The 15,906-nt window shown below is 45.5% G+C and overlaps 1 protein-coding gene across 3 annotated transcripts in view; it reads right to left on the minus strand.

Moving 5' to 3' along the window:
- The window catches only part of abcc4 (ATP binding cassette subfamily C member 4 (PEL blood group)), a 370,665-nt gene that overhangs the window by 306,953 nt on the left and 47,806 nt on the right, over positions 1 to 15,906 (minus strand). For all 3 annotated transcript variants that reach the window (XM_078221654.1, XM_078221653.1, XM_078221655.1), the window contains 2 exons: positions 8,626 to 8,715; positions 34 to 197 (listed from right to left, as the gene is read on the minus strand). In XM_078221654.1, the coding sequence (XP_078077780.1) occupies positions 34 to 197; positions 8,626 to 8,715 (254 nt within the window). The remainder of the gene's footprint in view (positions 1 to 33; positions 198 to 8,625; positions 8,716 to 15,906) is intronic.

The raw sequence follows: 15,906 nt of genomic DNA on the forward strand, positions 1-15,906 counted from the left end.
TTGAAAGAAGGCTTTTTTGTAAAATGATCATACCTCAGTACTGAAAACCACTTTCCAAAACTGGTTTGTATGGACATCAGGATAAGAAGTACAGCCATTCCAGCCATGCAAGATGGTCCTATTTCCTGCCAGAGTAGCGCTACCACTGCAATTGCCTGCAATGGTCCAACCCATAGAAAATGCAGGAAAATGGTTACCTTTAACAGTCAAGATAAAATAAGTGGAATTAAAAATTGAGTATATTTTGGAAAATTCTATAACTTAGGAGGAAAATTACTCTATCATTAGGACACGCAACATAGGCATTAAAATTGCACAGTGGTATTATAGCACACAATTACTTGACATGCTAAAAATAATTTTATACAAACATTTAAGCCCCCATGCTTGTATCACTTATTTCAGGTCATAGGTTCAACATATTATGTTAAGAAACCCTGAATATAACCTATGTTTAAAAAAACCCAGCACCATGGATAATTTATTCACCAAGTAGTAATGTCTAGAATAAAGCAGCTTTGACCCCTCCCTACATAGATCTGGAGTTGAAGGAAATGATGACGGAGTATTTAGTAAACACAGAAATCACTGAATCATAGATATTTACAGATTGGAAGGAGATCATTCAGCCCAAAATGTTTGTGCTGGCCAACAAGTAACCTTCCAGCCTACGTTCCAGCTCTTGGTCCATAGCCATAGAAAACCAGATAAACCATTGAATCCGTACAGTGCAAACTCCACACTGTCACCCAAGGTTGGAGTCAAATTCAGGTCCCTGGTGCTGTTAGACAGCACTGCTAACCACAGTACCATTGTAGGTTATGGCATTTCAAGTGCTAATCCAATTACATTTTAAATGTTATGATTGTTGCTGCCTCTACCATTGTTCATTTTTCATGGATCTCCTTTAAACCTCTTCCCTCTTTGCCTACATCTGTGCTGCTAGTTATAGGCACAGGAAGATCCTGACCGAGGTGGTCAGGACCTTCCTATCCACTCTTTATCATTTTATATACTTCAATTAGGTCTCCCTCAGCCTCTGCTGTTTTAAAGAAAACAACACTAACCTATCCAATCTTTCCTTCAAATGAAAATATTTCAATCCAGGCAACATCCTCATAAATTTCCTCTCTACTATAAGCACATTTTCCTATAGTACAGTGACCAGAAATTCATGCAATACTCAGCTGTGGTCTAAATAGCATTTTATACAGTTCAAACATAATGTCCCAACTTTTATATTCGATGCCTCAGCTAATAATGGCAAGTACTGACTACCTTATCTACCTGTTCACCTGTCCAGACACCTTCAGGGATCTATGGACAAGCAGTCCAGGATGTTTTCCTCCTCACTTAATTTCTTACCAGTTATTACACATTCTTTGCCTTACAAGCTTTCCTCAAATGCAATACTTCACACTTCTCTGGATTGAATCCCATTTGCCACTGTCCCACCCATCTGACTAGTCCACTGATATTTTCATGCTGTCTACTTAATTATTTATTATTAACCACATGTACAACATATGTACTGGCTCCAAACTACTTAATTATACCCATTAATTCAAGTCCAAATCATTGATATTTACCACAAAAATCATGGAACTTGTGAAACCCTAACAGCAACAGTCATCCAGTCTCAAAATCACCCACTGACCATTCGCTCTTGCCTCTGAGTCAATTTTGGATTCAAATTGCCACTTTGCCTTGGATCCTATGGACTTTGAATTGGACTTCAACTTTAATAAGAGCAAGCATCAAAGAACAAAGAAAATTACAGCACGGGAACAGGCCCTTCGGCCCTCCAAGCCTGCACCGGCCCTGCTACCTGACTGAACTAAAACCCCTACCCTTCTGGGGACCGCATCCCTCTATTCCCAACCTAACCATGAATTTGTCAAGATGCCCCTTAAAAGTTGCGATCGCATATGTTTCCACTACTGTCCCTGGCTGCGAGTTCCAGGCACACACATCCCCCCACCTCCCTGTGTTTTTAAAAAAAACTTGCCTCGTACATCTCCTTTAAACCTTGCCCCTCACACCTTAAACCCATGCCCCCTAGTAATTGACTCTTCCATCCTGGGAAAAAGCTTCTGACTCTCCACTCTATCCATACCCCTCAATCTTGTAGACTTCTATCAGGTCGCCCCCTCAACCTCTGTCGTTCCAGTGAGAACAAACCAAGTTTCTCCAACCTCTCCACATAGCTAATGCCCTCCATACCAGGCAACATAATGATAAACCTTTTCTGTACCCTCTCCAAAGCCTCTATCTACAGCCTTCTGATAGTGTGGAGACCAGAATTGAACACTATATTCCAAGTGCGGCCACACTAAGGTTCCATAAAGCTGCCAATTTTTAAACTCAATGCCCCGGCTGAGGAAGGCAAGCATGCTGTATGCCTTTGACTACCTTCTCCACCTGCATTGCCACTCTCAGTGACCTGTATACCTGTACACCCAGATCCCTCTGCCTATCAATACTCTCAAGGGTTCTGCCATTTCAAAAGGCATTACCTCATTTGTCTGGACTAAATTCCATCTGCCATCTCTCTGCCCAAGTCTCCAACCAATCTATATCATAGAATCATGGAAACCTTACAGTGCAGAAGGAGGCCATTCGGCCCATCGAGTCTGCACCGACCACAATCCCACCCAGGCCCTACCCACTAATCCCTTTTTTTTTTACCCACTAATTTACCCGCTAATCCCTCTAACCCAGGACTCTAAGGGGCAATTTTTAACCTGGCCAATCAACCTAACCCACACATCCTGCTGTATCCTCTGACGGTCCTCATCACTATCTGCAATTCCACCAACCTCTGTCGTCTGCAAACTTACTAATCAAACCAGTTACATTTTCCTCCAACTCATTTATATATATATTACGAACAGCAAAGATCCCAGCACTCATCCCTGAGGAACACCACTTGTCACAGCCCTCTATTCAGAAACGCACCCTTCCATGATGCCCTCTGTCTTCTATGACCAAGATGTGGAAATGCCGGTGTTGGACTGGGGTAAACACCGTAAGGAGTCTAACAACACCAGGTTAAAGTCCAAATTAACTAGCAAATAAACTTGTTGGACTTTAACCTGGTGTTGTTAGACTCCTTTCTATGACCAAGCCAGTGCTGTATCCATCTTGCCAGCTCACCTCTGATCCCATGACACTTCACCTTCTGTACCAGTCTGCCATGAGGGATCTTGAGTTCAGCATGTCAGACACAAAACTAATCTAGTTCAGTGACTATGGAAGCAATGAATAAGAGTCACTTGTGGGGCAGGATTCATGCAACAAAACTAGCGTGCATTATAGCCTTGTAAAACATAACTGTGCAATATACATAGGTTTACCAATATTCAACCACCAAAGTCCAATGACCTCATAGAATCATAGAACCCGACAGTGCAGAAAGAGGCCATTCAGCCCATCGAGTCTGCACCAATCACAATCCCACCCAGGCCCTACCCCCATATCCCTACATATTTTACCCGCTAATCCCTCTAACCTACGCATCTCAGGACACTAAGGGGCAATTTTAGCACGGCCAATCAACCTAACCCGCACATCTTTGGACTGAGTCCAAATTTTCCAGTCTCCAATTAGGAGACTAGACATATGACAGAAGATGTGCATCAGGACCCAGTCGAAATCCTGATAGAAAGACCTCTGTGGGTATTGTCCAGGAAATTTAAACCTCTAATGGGCAATTCCTGCTCCTCAGGATCCTCAGTGAATGTCTCCAACTGAGACTTGGAAAAAATCCATGCAACCTGGATAAGAACATAAGAACTAGGAACAGGAGTAGGCCATCTGGCCCCTCGAGCCTGCTCTGCCATTTAATAAGATCATGGCTGATCTTTTTGTGGACTCAGCTCCACTTACCCACCCGCTCACCATAACCCTTAATTCCTTTACTGTTCAAAAATGTATCTATCCTTGCCTTAAAAACATTCAATGAGGTAGCCTCAACAGCTTCACTGGGCAGGGAATTCCACAGATTCACAAGCCTTTGTGTGAAGAAGTTCCTCCTCAACTCAGTTCTAAATCTGCTTCCCCTTATTTTGAGGCTATGCCCCCTAGTTCTAGTTTCACCCGCCAATAGAAACAACTTCCCTGCTTCTAACATAGAACATAGAACATAGAACATTACAGCGCAGAACAGGCCCTTCGGCCCACGATGTTGCACCGACCAGTTAAAAAAAAAAACTGTGACCCTCCAACCTAAACCAATTTCTTTTCGTCCATGAACCTATCTACGGATCTCTTAAACGCCCCCAAACTAGGCGCATTTACTACTGATGCTGGCAGGGCATTCCAATCCCTCACCACCCTCTGGGTAAAGAACCTACCCCTGACATCGGTTCTATAACTACCCCCCCTCAATTTAAAGCCATGCCCCCTCGTGCTGGATTTCTCCATCAGAGGAAAAAGGCTATCACTATCCACCCTATCTAAACCTCTAATCATCTTATATGTTTCAATAAGATCCCCTCTTAGCCGCCGCCTTTCCAGCGAAAACAATCCCAAATCCCTCAGCCTCTCCTCATAGGATCTCCCCTCCATACCAGGCAACATCCTGGTAAACCTCCTCTGCACCCTCTCCAAAGCCTCCACATCCTTCCTGTAATGTGGGGACCAGAACTGCACACAGTACTCCAAGTGCGGCCGCACCAGAGTTGTGTACAGTTGCAACATAACGCTACGACTCCTAAATTCAATCCCCCTACCAATAAACGCCAAGACACCATATGCCTTCTTAACAACCTTATCTACTTGATTCCCAACTTTCAGGGATCTATGCACACATACACCTAGATCCCTCTGCTCCTCCACACTATTCAAAGTCCTCCCGTTAGCCCTATACTCAACACATCTGTTATTCCTACCAAAGTGAATTACCTCACACTTCTCCGCATTAAACTCCATCCGCCACCTCTCGGCCCAACTTTGCAACCTGTCTAAGTCTTCCTGCAAACTACGACACCCTTCCTCACTGTCTACCACACCACCGACTTTGGTGTCATCAGCAAATTTGCTAATCCACCCAACTATACCCTCATCCAGATCATTAATAAATATTACAAACAGCAGTGGCCCCAAAACAGATCCCTGAGGTACACCACTTGTAACCGCACTCCATGATGAATATTTACTATCAACCACCACCCTCTGTTTCCTATCCGCTAGCCAATTCCTGATCCAATTTCCTAGATCACCCCCAATCCCATACATCTGCATTTTCTGCAGAAGCCTACCATGGTGAACCTTATCAAACGCCTTACTAAAATCCATATATACCACGTCCACTGCCTTGCCCCCATCCACCTCCTTGGTCACTTTCTCAAAAAACTCAATAAGGTTAGTAAGGCACGACCTACCTGCCACAAAACCTATCTTATCTATTCCCTTCATAATCTTATGTTTCATAGAAACATAGAAAACTACAGCACAAAACAGGCCCTCCGGCCCCACAAGTTGTGCCGAACATATCCCTACCTTTTAGGCCTACCTATAACCCTCCATCCTATTAAGTCCCATATACTCATCCAGGAGTCTCTTAAAAGACCCTATTGAGTTTGCCTCCACCACCACTGACAGCAGCCGATTCCACTCGCCCACCGCCCTCTGTGTGAAAAACGTCACCCTAACATTTCCCCTGTACCTACCACCCAGCACCTTAAACCTGTGTCCTCTCGTAGCAGCCATTTCCACCCTGGGAAAAAGCCTCAGAGTCCACCCGATCTATGCCTCTCAACATCTTCTATACCTCTATTAGGTCTCCTCTCATCCTACGTCTCTCCAAGGAGAAAAGACCGAGCTCCCTCAGCCTATCCTCATAAGGCATGCCACTCAATCCAGGCAAGATCCTTGTAAATCTCCTCTGCACCCTTTCAATCTTTTCCACATCCTTCCTGTAATGAGGCAACCAGAACTGAGCACAGTACTCCAAGTGGGGTCTGACGAGGGTCTTATATAGCTGCATCATTATCCCCAGACTTCTAAACTCAATCCCTCGATTGATAAAGGCCAGCACACCATACGCCTTCTTAACCACCTCCTCCACCTGCAGGGCCGATTTTAGAGTCCTATGGACCCGGACCCCAAGGTCCTTCTGATCCTCTACCGTACTATGAGTCTTTCCCTTTATATTGTACTCCTTCATCCCATTTGACCTGCCAAAATGGACCACTACACATTTATCTGGGTTGAAATCCATCTGCCACTTCTCCGCCCAGTCTTGCATCCTATCTATGTCCCTCTGTAACTTCTGACATCCCTCCAGACTATCCACAACCCCACCAACCTTCGTTGTCGTCGGCAAACTTACCAACCCATCCCTCCACTTCCTCATCCAGGTCATTTATGAAAATGACAAACAGCAAGGGTCCCAGAACAGATCCCTGGGGCACACCACTGGTGACCGACCTCCATTTAGAAAAAGACCCGTCTATACACACTCTCTGCCTCCTTTGGGCAAGCCAGTTCTGGATCCACAGGGCAGCAACCCCTTGGATCCCATGCCTTCTCACTTTTTCTAGAAGCCTTGCATTGGGGACCTTATCGAACGCCTTGCTAAAATCCATATAAACCACATCTACCGCTTTCCCTTCGTCAATGTGTTTAGTCACATTTTCGAAGAACTCCACCAGGCTCGTAAGGCACGATCTGCCTTTGACAAAGCCATGCTAAGTATTCTTGAGCATACTAAACCTCTCTAAATGCTCATAAATCTTGTCCCTCAGGATCTTCTCCATCAGCTTACCAACCACTCAGGTTAGACTCACCGGTCGGTAATTTCCTGGGCTATCCCTATTCCCCTTCTTGAAAATAGGATTTCTATAAGATCTCTCTCATTCTTCTGAATTCCAATGAGTATAGCCTCAGTCTCTCCTTTATAAGCCAACCGTCTCAACTCTGGAATCAACCTAGTGAATCTCCTCTGCACCCCCTCCAGTGCCAGTATATCCTTTCTCAAGTAAGGAGACAAAAACTGTACACAGTACTCCAGGTGTGGCCTCACCAGCACCTTATACAGCTGCAACATAATCTCGCTGTTTTTGAACTCCATCCCTCTAGCAATGAAGGATAAAATTCCATTTGCCTTCTTAATTACCTGCTGCAGCTGCAAACCAACTCCTTGAGATTCCTGCACAAGGACACCCAGGTCCCTCTGCACAGCAGCATGCTGCAATTTTGTACCATTTAAATAATAGTCCATTTTGCTGTTATTCCTACCAAAATGGATGACCTCACATTTACCAATATTGTACTCCAGCTGCGAGACCCTCACTCACTTAGATTATCTATATCCCTTTGCAAACTTTCAGCGTCCTCTGCACACTTTGCTCTTCCACCCAGTGTCATCTGCAAACTTTGACACACTACACTTGGTCCCCAACTCCAAATCATCTATGTAAATCATAAACAATTGCGGTCCCAACACTGATCCCTGAGGCACACCACTGGTCACTGATTGCCACCCATTTACCCCCACTCTTTTTGCTTTCTCATAGAATCATAGAAACCCTCCAGTGCAGAAAGAGACCATCTGGCCCATCGAGTCTGCACGGACCACAATCCCACCCAGGTCCTACCCCCATATCCCTATCTATTTACCCGCTAATCCCTCTAACCTACGCATCTCAGGACACTAAGGGGCAATTTTAGCATAGCCAATCAACCTAACCCGCACATCTTTGGATTGTGGGAGGAAACCGGAGCACCCGGAGGAAACCCACGCAGACACGAGGAGAATGTGCAAACTCCACACAGACAGTGACCCAAGCCAGGAATCAAACCCAGGTCCCTGGAGCTGTGAAGCAGCAGTGCTAACCACTGTGCTACCGTGCCGCCCACTGTTAGTTAACCAATCCTCTATCCATGCTAATACATTACCCGTAACACTGTGCACCTTTATCTTATGTAGCAGGCAATGTTAGATAAGTTAAAACCTGGTCTAAGACGCCAGGATAACTCCACAACTGACCCCACCACCTAACTAACCCCCTAACCAGACCCGATCACACCCCAAACTGGACTCAACTATACCCACTGATCCAAAAATATCTCCTCCAACCCGGCCACCACCAACTTCTGCCTTTTATCTCCCTTGACTCACACCAACTACATCCCCTGATCAGACCTGACTATTCCACTTCCCCCTGATTAGATCTAACCACCACCCCTCCCCAACCAGACCTGACTAAACACCGGGCCACTCAACTGACTACTCACCTACCTTCATACCTCACCCATTCACTAATATTCATGAAATACCTACCAGAATATGACAGCTGATGCTATAACTTCCTCCAACTCTACTCCACTCCAGCAGAGTGCCCAAGGAACACTGCACTTTGCATTTCTTTGACCGGTGGGATTAGAAGCTCCAGGTAGAAATGCACAATAGCATCAGGTCAAGGGAATTTATGCACATGGTAGCAATGTGCTCAGCATAAAAGATTCAGGTCTTTATGTTTTACAAATTACTGTTGAGGAACATGTTGAATGGGTCACCAATTTAGTTTGTCTTATTTTACGGGGAGAAAATGACGATGAATTATGACATTCTTCATCTCTCACACCCTCCTCCCAATAATCACATACAGTACTAATTACCTGATCAAACTTGTTTACATCATTGGATAATAGATTTACTATTTGACCTGTCGTTGTTTTTGCCAGTGCAACATTGCTGAGACGAAGTGCCTGAAATATACAATGATATTATTCTAAATTAATGTCAACAGGACGTTCGTAAATATCAGGCGTTGTTTTGTTACTTAATTGCATTCACAACTTACATTGCCAGCCGGATGTACTTATTTTGGTTTCCATTGTTATTTGTAAGATCTACTCCCATGCAGTGTAATTGAAAGGCATCAGATAAGAAATTATGATTTACATGAGTGCACAGAAGAGAGATTTAAGCATTTTTCTACCTGTAATATATAGTAACTTTTTAACCAGACAAGGCTCTACAAGCATCATCTCAGGAACTGAACCCATATAAGAATTTGAAACTATGAACTTGTTAATTAAAATTTTGAAAAATGTAACTTCAAACACAAATTTTGCACATGAAGGTTTCTAGGTTGGTAGAACTAACGTACGGGGGAGCTATACGATAAATGGCAGAACCATAAAGGATGTAGATACGCAGAAGGACCTGGGTGTGCAAGTCCACAGATCCTTGAAGGTGACGTCACAGGTGGAGAAGGTAGTGAATAAGGCATATGGCATGCTTGCCTTTATAGGACGGGGCATAGAGTATAAAAGTTGGGGTCTGATGTTGCAGTTGTATAGAACGTTGGTTCGGCCGCATTTGGAATACTGCACCCAGTTCTGGTCGCCACATTACCAGAAGGATGTGGAGGCTTTAGAGAGAGTGCAGAGGAGGTTTACCAGGATGTTGCCTTGTATGGAAGGGCTTAGTTATGTGGAGAGATTGGGTAAACTAGGGTTGTTCTCACTGGAAAGACTGAGGATGAGGGGTGACCTAATGGAGGTGTATAAAATTATGAAAGGCATAGATAGGGTGAATGGTGGGAAGCTTTTTCCCAGGTCGGTGGTGACATTCACGAGGGGTAATAGGTTCAAGGTGGGGGAGGGAGGAGGAGGTTTAACACGAATATCAGAAGGACGTTTTTTTACACAGAGGGTGGTGGGGGCCTGGAATGTGCTGCCGGGCAAGGTGATGGAGGCGGACACACTGGGAACGTTTAAGACTTATCTAGATAGCCACATGAACGGAGTGGGAATGGAGGGATACAAAAGAATGGTCTAGTTTGGACCAGGGAGCGGCGCGGGCTTGGAGGGCCGAAGGGCCTGTTCCTGTGCTGTATTGTTCTTTGTTCTTAGCTTCCCATCCTCACGTAGATTCTTCCAGATGTTCCTATTGTGTGTGTGCAGGTTACCAGAGGGATACAAAAAACAAAGAACAAGGAAAAGTACAGCACAAGAACAGGCTCTTCACCCCTCCAATACCGTGTCGATCATGATGCCCTGACTAAACTAAAGAAAAAACCTTTTACCCTGACTCAGTCCGTAAACCTCTCTTCCCTCCCTAGTCATGTACCCATCCAGATGCCTCTTAAATGTTGCTAATGTACCTGCTTCCACCACCACCTTTGGTAGCGCATTCTAGGCACCCACCCACTCTGTGGAAAAACTTCCCCTGCACATCTTCCTTAAACTTTCCCGCTCTCACCTTGAACCTGTGCCCACTTGTAATTGACACTTCCACCCTTGGAAAAAGCCTCTGACTATCCACTCTATCTATGCCTCTCATAATTTTGTAGACCTCTCTCAGGTTCTGTCTTTACAGTGAAAATAATCCTACTTTACACAACCTTTCCTCATAACCAATACCCTCGAGACCAGACAACACCCTGGTGAACCTTTGCACTCTCTCCAAAGCTTCAACATCCTTCTGGTAGTGTGGTAACCAGAACTGCACGCAATACTCCAAATGCGGCCTAACCGAGGTTTTATATAGCTGTAACACGATTTCCCAACTCTTGTACTCAATGCCCTTGCTGACGAAGGCAAGCATGCCATATGCTTTCTTAATCACCTTAGCCACCTGTGTTGCCACTTTTAGGGAACTGCGGACCTGCATACCCAGATCCCTCTATGTTAATGTTCCTAAGGGTTCTGCCATTTAGAGTATAATTCGCACCTAAATTTGATCCTCCGAAAAGCATTACCTTGCATTTGTCCGGATTAAACTCCATCTGCCATTTCTGCGCCCAAGTCTCTAATCTATCTATATTCTGTTGTATCCTCTGACAATCCCCGGCACTATTAGCAACTCCATCAATTTTTGTGTCATCCGCAAACTTACTAATCAGACCCCCCCCCCCATATTTTCCTCCAGATCATTTGTATAATCTACAAACAACAGGGGTCCCAGCGCTGATCCCTGCGGAACACCACTCGCTACAGATCTCCATTCTGAAAAACATCCCTCCACCACTACTCGCTGTTTCCTATAACCAAGCTGGTTCTGTATCCATCTAGCCATCCCATTCTGAATCCCATGTGATTTTAGTTTTTGTACCAGTCCGCCATGTGGGACCTTGTCAACTGCCTTAAAGTCCATAAAACTACATCCACAGCCCTTCCCTCAATTATCTGTCACCTCTTCAAAAACTCATGACCCTCCCTGTACAAAACCATGCTGCCTGTCACTAACTAGTCAATGTTGTTCCAAATGTGCATATACCCTGTCCCTCGGTATCTTTTCCAAAAGCTTCCCCACCACTGTCACCAGCCTATAATTTGCTGGATTATCCCTGCTTTTCTTAAACAAGGGAACAACATTGGCGATTCTCCAGTCCTCTGGAACTTTGCCTGCGGTCAAAGAGGATATGAAGATATCTGTTAAGGCCCCAGCTATTTCTTCCCTTGCCTCCCGCAGTAACCTGAGATACATCCCATCTGGCCCCGGGGACTTGTCTACCTTAATGCAATTTAAGATACTCAACACTTCCTCCTTCAATATATTGACATTCTCTAGAGCATTCACATACTTATCCCTGACCTCAACATCCATCATGTCCTTCGCCTTGGTAAATACCAATACAAAACACTCATTAAGGATCTCACCTACTGTGACTCCGTGCATAACTTCCCTTTATTGTCTTTGAGTGGGCCGACTCTTTCTTTTGCTACCTTTTTGCTCCTAATATATGCAAAAAAGCCTTGGGATTCTCCTTGACTCTGTTTGCTAAAGACATTTCATGGCCCCTTTTAGCCCTCCTAATTTCAGGTTTTAAGTTCCTTCCTACTTTCACTATACTCCTCAAGGGTTTTGTCAGTTTTTAGATGCCTAGACCTAACATATGCTGCTTTTTTCCTTTTGGCTAAGCTTACAATTTCCCTTGTCATCCATGTTTCCCGAATCCTGCCATTTCTATCTTTCATTTTTGCAGGGACATTCCTGTCGTGCCTTAAAAAGCCCCTCACATGCCAGACGTGGATTTGCCCTCAAACAGCCGCTCCCAATCCACATTCCCCAATTCCTGCCTAACTTGGATGTAATTGGCCCTCACCCAATTAAACTCCCTCGTCCAAGGGCCACTCTTGTCCTTATCCATGACTGCCCGAAGTCTTATGGAATTATGGTCGCTAAGCCCAAAATACTCCCCCACTGAAACATGAGTCACCTGACTCGGCTCATTCCGCAATACCAAGTCTAGTATGGCCCCCTCCCTGATTGATTGTCAACATACTGTATTAAACAGCCCTCCTGGACACACCTAACAAATTGCTCTCCATCCAAGCCCCTGACTGTAAGGGAGTCCCAGTCAAGATGGGGGAAGTTCAAGTCACCCACATAACTACCCTGCTTTTTCCACACCTTTTCAGTAACTGACTATGCAACTGCTCCTCTGTCTCCTACAGGCTGTTGGGAGGTCTATAATACACTCCCAACATTGTGATTTCACCCTTTCTATTCCTGAGCTCCACCATAATGTCTCACTACAAGATCCCTTCAATGTGTCCTCCTGCAACACAGCTGTGATGTGCTTCCTAATCAGCAATGCAACTCTCCCACCCCTTTGTTTCCCCTTCTGTCCCATTTAAAACAATATCCCGGAATGTTAAGCTGCTAGTCCTGTCCCTCCTTTAACCATGCCTCTGTAATTGCAATAACATAATTTCATGCAGTAATCTCAGTTCATCTGTCTTACCTTTTATACTACTTGCATTGAAGCAAACTCACTCCAAACCTCCAGTCCCTCCGAGCCCCACAGCTTCCCTCTACCTGCTCTTATTCTACCCTATGTTTATCTCAGTCTCACTTTTTTCCCCAGTCCCTACACTTACTGGCCTGCTGTTCTGGTTCCCACCCCAGTGCCATACTAGTTTAAACCCTCCCGGACAGCACTACCAAACCTCCTGCCCAGGATATTGGTGCCCCTTCAGTTCAAGTGCAACCCGTCCTCCTTGTACAGGTCCCACCTTCCCCAAAAGACATCTCAGTGATCCGTATATCTAAAGCCCTCCCTCCTACACTAGCTCTTTAGCCACGTGTTTAACTGTACTTTCTCCCTGTTCCAAGCTTCACTAGCAGGTGGCACGGGGCATAATCCTGAGATTACTACCTAGAGGTCCTGCTTTTTAACTCTCTACTTAGCTCCCTGAATTGTCTTCGCAGGACCTCTTCCCGCCTATGTCATTAGTGCCAATGTGAACAATGTGCATTTAGAACGGAACAATCTCATTAGTGACAGACAGCATGGTTTTGTAAGAGGGAGGTCATGCCTTACAAATTTGGTGGAGTTTTTTGAGGAAGTGACAAAAACGGTTGATGAAGGAAGGGCCGTGGATGTCGTCTATATGGATTTCAGTAAGGCATTTGACAAAGTCCCACATGGCAGGTTGGTTAAGAAGGTTAAGGCTCATGGGATACAAGGAGAAGTGGCTAGATGGGTGGAGAACTGGCTTGGCCATAGGAGACAGAGGGTAGTGGTCGAAGGGTCTTTTTCCGGCTGGAGGTCTGTGACCAGTGGTGTTCCGCAGGGCTCTGTACTGGGACCTCTGCTTTTTGTGATATATATAAATGATTTGGAAGAAGGTGTAACTGGTGTAATCAGCAAGTTTGCGGATGACACCAAGATGGCTGGACTTGTGGATAGCGATGAGCATTGTCGGGCAATACAGCAGGATATAGATAGGCTGGAAAATTGGGCGGAGAGGTGGCAGATGGAGTTTAATCCAGATAAATGCGAAGTGATGCATTTTGGAAGAAATAATGTAGGGAGGAGTTATACAATAAATGGCAGAGTCATCAGGAGTATAGAAACACAGAGGGACCTAGGTGTGCAAGTCCACAAATCCTTGAAGGTGGCAACACAGGTGGAGAAGGTGGTGAAGAAGGCATATGGTATGCTTGCCTTTATAGGACGGGGTATAGAGTATAAAAGCTGGAGTCTGATGATGCAGCTGTATAGAACGCTGGTTAGGCCACATTTGGAGTACTGCGTCCATTTCTGGTCGCCGCACTACCAGAAGGACGTGGAGGCATTGGAGAGAGTGCAGAGAAGGTTTACCAGGATGTTGCCTGGTATGGAGGGTCTTAGCTATGAGGAGAGATTGGGTAGATTGGGGTTGTTCTCCTTGGAAAGACGGAGAATGAGGGGAGATCCAATAGAGGTATACAAGATTATGAAGGGTATAGATAGGGTGAACAGTGGGAAGCTTTTTCCCAGGTCGGAGGTGACGATCACGAGGGGTCACGGGCTCAAGCTGAGAGGGGCGAAGTATAACTCAGACATCAGAGGGACGTTTTTTACACAGAGGGTGGTGGGGGCCTGGAATGCGCTGCCAAGTAGGGTGGTGGAGGCAGGCACACTGACATCGTTTAAGACTTACCTGGATAGTCACATGAGCAGCCTGGGAATGGAGGGATACAAACGATTGGTCTAGTTGGACCAAGGAGTGGCACAGGCTTGGAGGGCCGAAGGGCCTGTTTCCTGTGCTGTACTGTTCTTTGTTCTTTATGACATCTGTCTGTTTACCCTTCTGTTTCAGGATGCCCTGTACCCACTTAGACATCCAGGACCCTGGCACCAGGGAGGCAACACACCATCCTGGAGTCTCATTCGTGGCCACAGAAATGCCTGTCTCTGCCCCTGACTATAGAGTCTCCTACTATCACTCACTTGGACTTAGCCCGACCCTGCCTATAGCAGAACCAGTTGTGGTGCCACACACCTGGCTGCTGCTGGTATTTTCCTGAGAGGCTATCCCTTCAACAGTAAACAAAATGGTGTACCTGTTTGAGGGGGGAATAGCCACAGGAGACTCCTGCCTTACCTGCCTGCTTCACCTGGCGATCATCCATCTACCTGTCTGGACCTGTGGTGTGACCATCTCCCTGAAGCTAGTGTCTATCACACTCTGCCCTCTTTATGCTCTGCAGTGTGTCCAGCTGCTGCTCCAACCGAACCACACAGTCTGTGAGGAGCTGGAGCTGGATAAAATAAAAAACATTGTAATACTACCATCATGCTTTTTGTGAAAATCCAGGAACAACAAACATTTCCAAGGATTAACCAACACAAGAAAAGTCATTTAAACACCACAAGACACAGGTCAGCAATACTATCACTTATTCTAGGATTGTACATCTTGGGAACCTCCACCACGGATATGGGGAAACTTTCCATGGTTTGAGGAAGGCTCCCTTATTTGCTTGCAAATGGTAGGCGCCTACGCCATACTTTGAGCATCTGGCAAAGGTATCTCATAATGTGGAGGTGCCGGCGTTGGACTGGGGTAAGCACAATAAGAAGTCTCCCGACAGCAGGTTAAAGTCCAACAGGTTTATTTGGCAGCACTAGCTTTCAGAGTCTCAAGCTCCTTCATCAGGTAAGTGAGAACTTGTGTTCACAAACAGGGCATATAAAGACACAAACTCAATTTACAAGATAATGGTTGGAATGCAAGTCTTTACAGCTAATCAAGTCTTAAAGGTACAGACAATGTGAGTGGAGAGAGGCCAAGCACAGGTTAAAGAGGTGTGTATTGTCTCCAGCCAGGACAGTTAGTGAGATTTTGCAAGCCTAGGCAAGTCGTAGGGGTTACAGGTAGTGTGACATGAACCCAAGATCCCGGTTAAGGCCATCCTCATGTGTGCGGAACTTGGCTATCAGTTTCTGCTCAGCAATTCGGCATTGTCGTGTGTCGTGAAGGCTGCCTTGGAGAACGCTTATCCGAAGATCAGAGGCTGAATGCCCGTGACTGCTGAAGTGTTTCCTGAGTGGAAGGGAACACTCCTGTCTGGTGATTGTCGAGCGGTGTTCATTCATTCGTTGTCCTAGCATACGCATGGTCTCCCCAATGTACCATGCCTCGGGATATCCTTTCCTGTAGTGTATCAGGTAGACA

This window comes from Mustelus asterias, chromosome 10 (assembly GCF_964213995.1).
Source record: "Mustelus asterias chromosome 10, sMusAst1.hap1.1, whole genome shotgun sequence".
Lineage (NCBI taxonomy): Eukaryota > Metazoa > Chordata > Chondrichthyes > Carcharhiniformes > Triakidae > Mustelus > Mustelus asterias.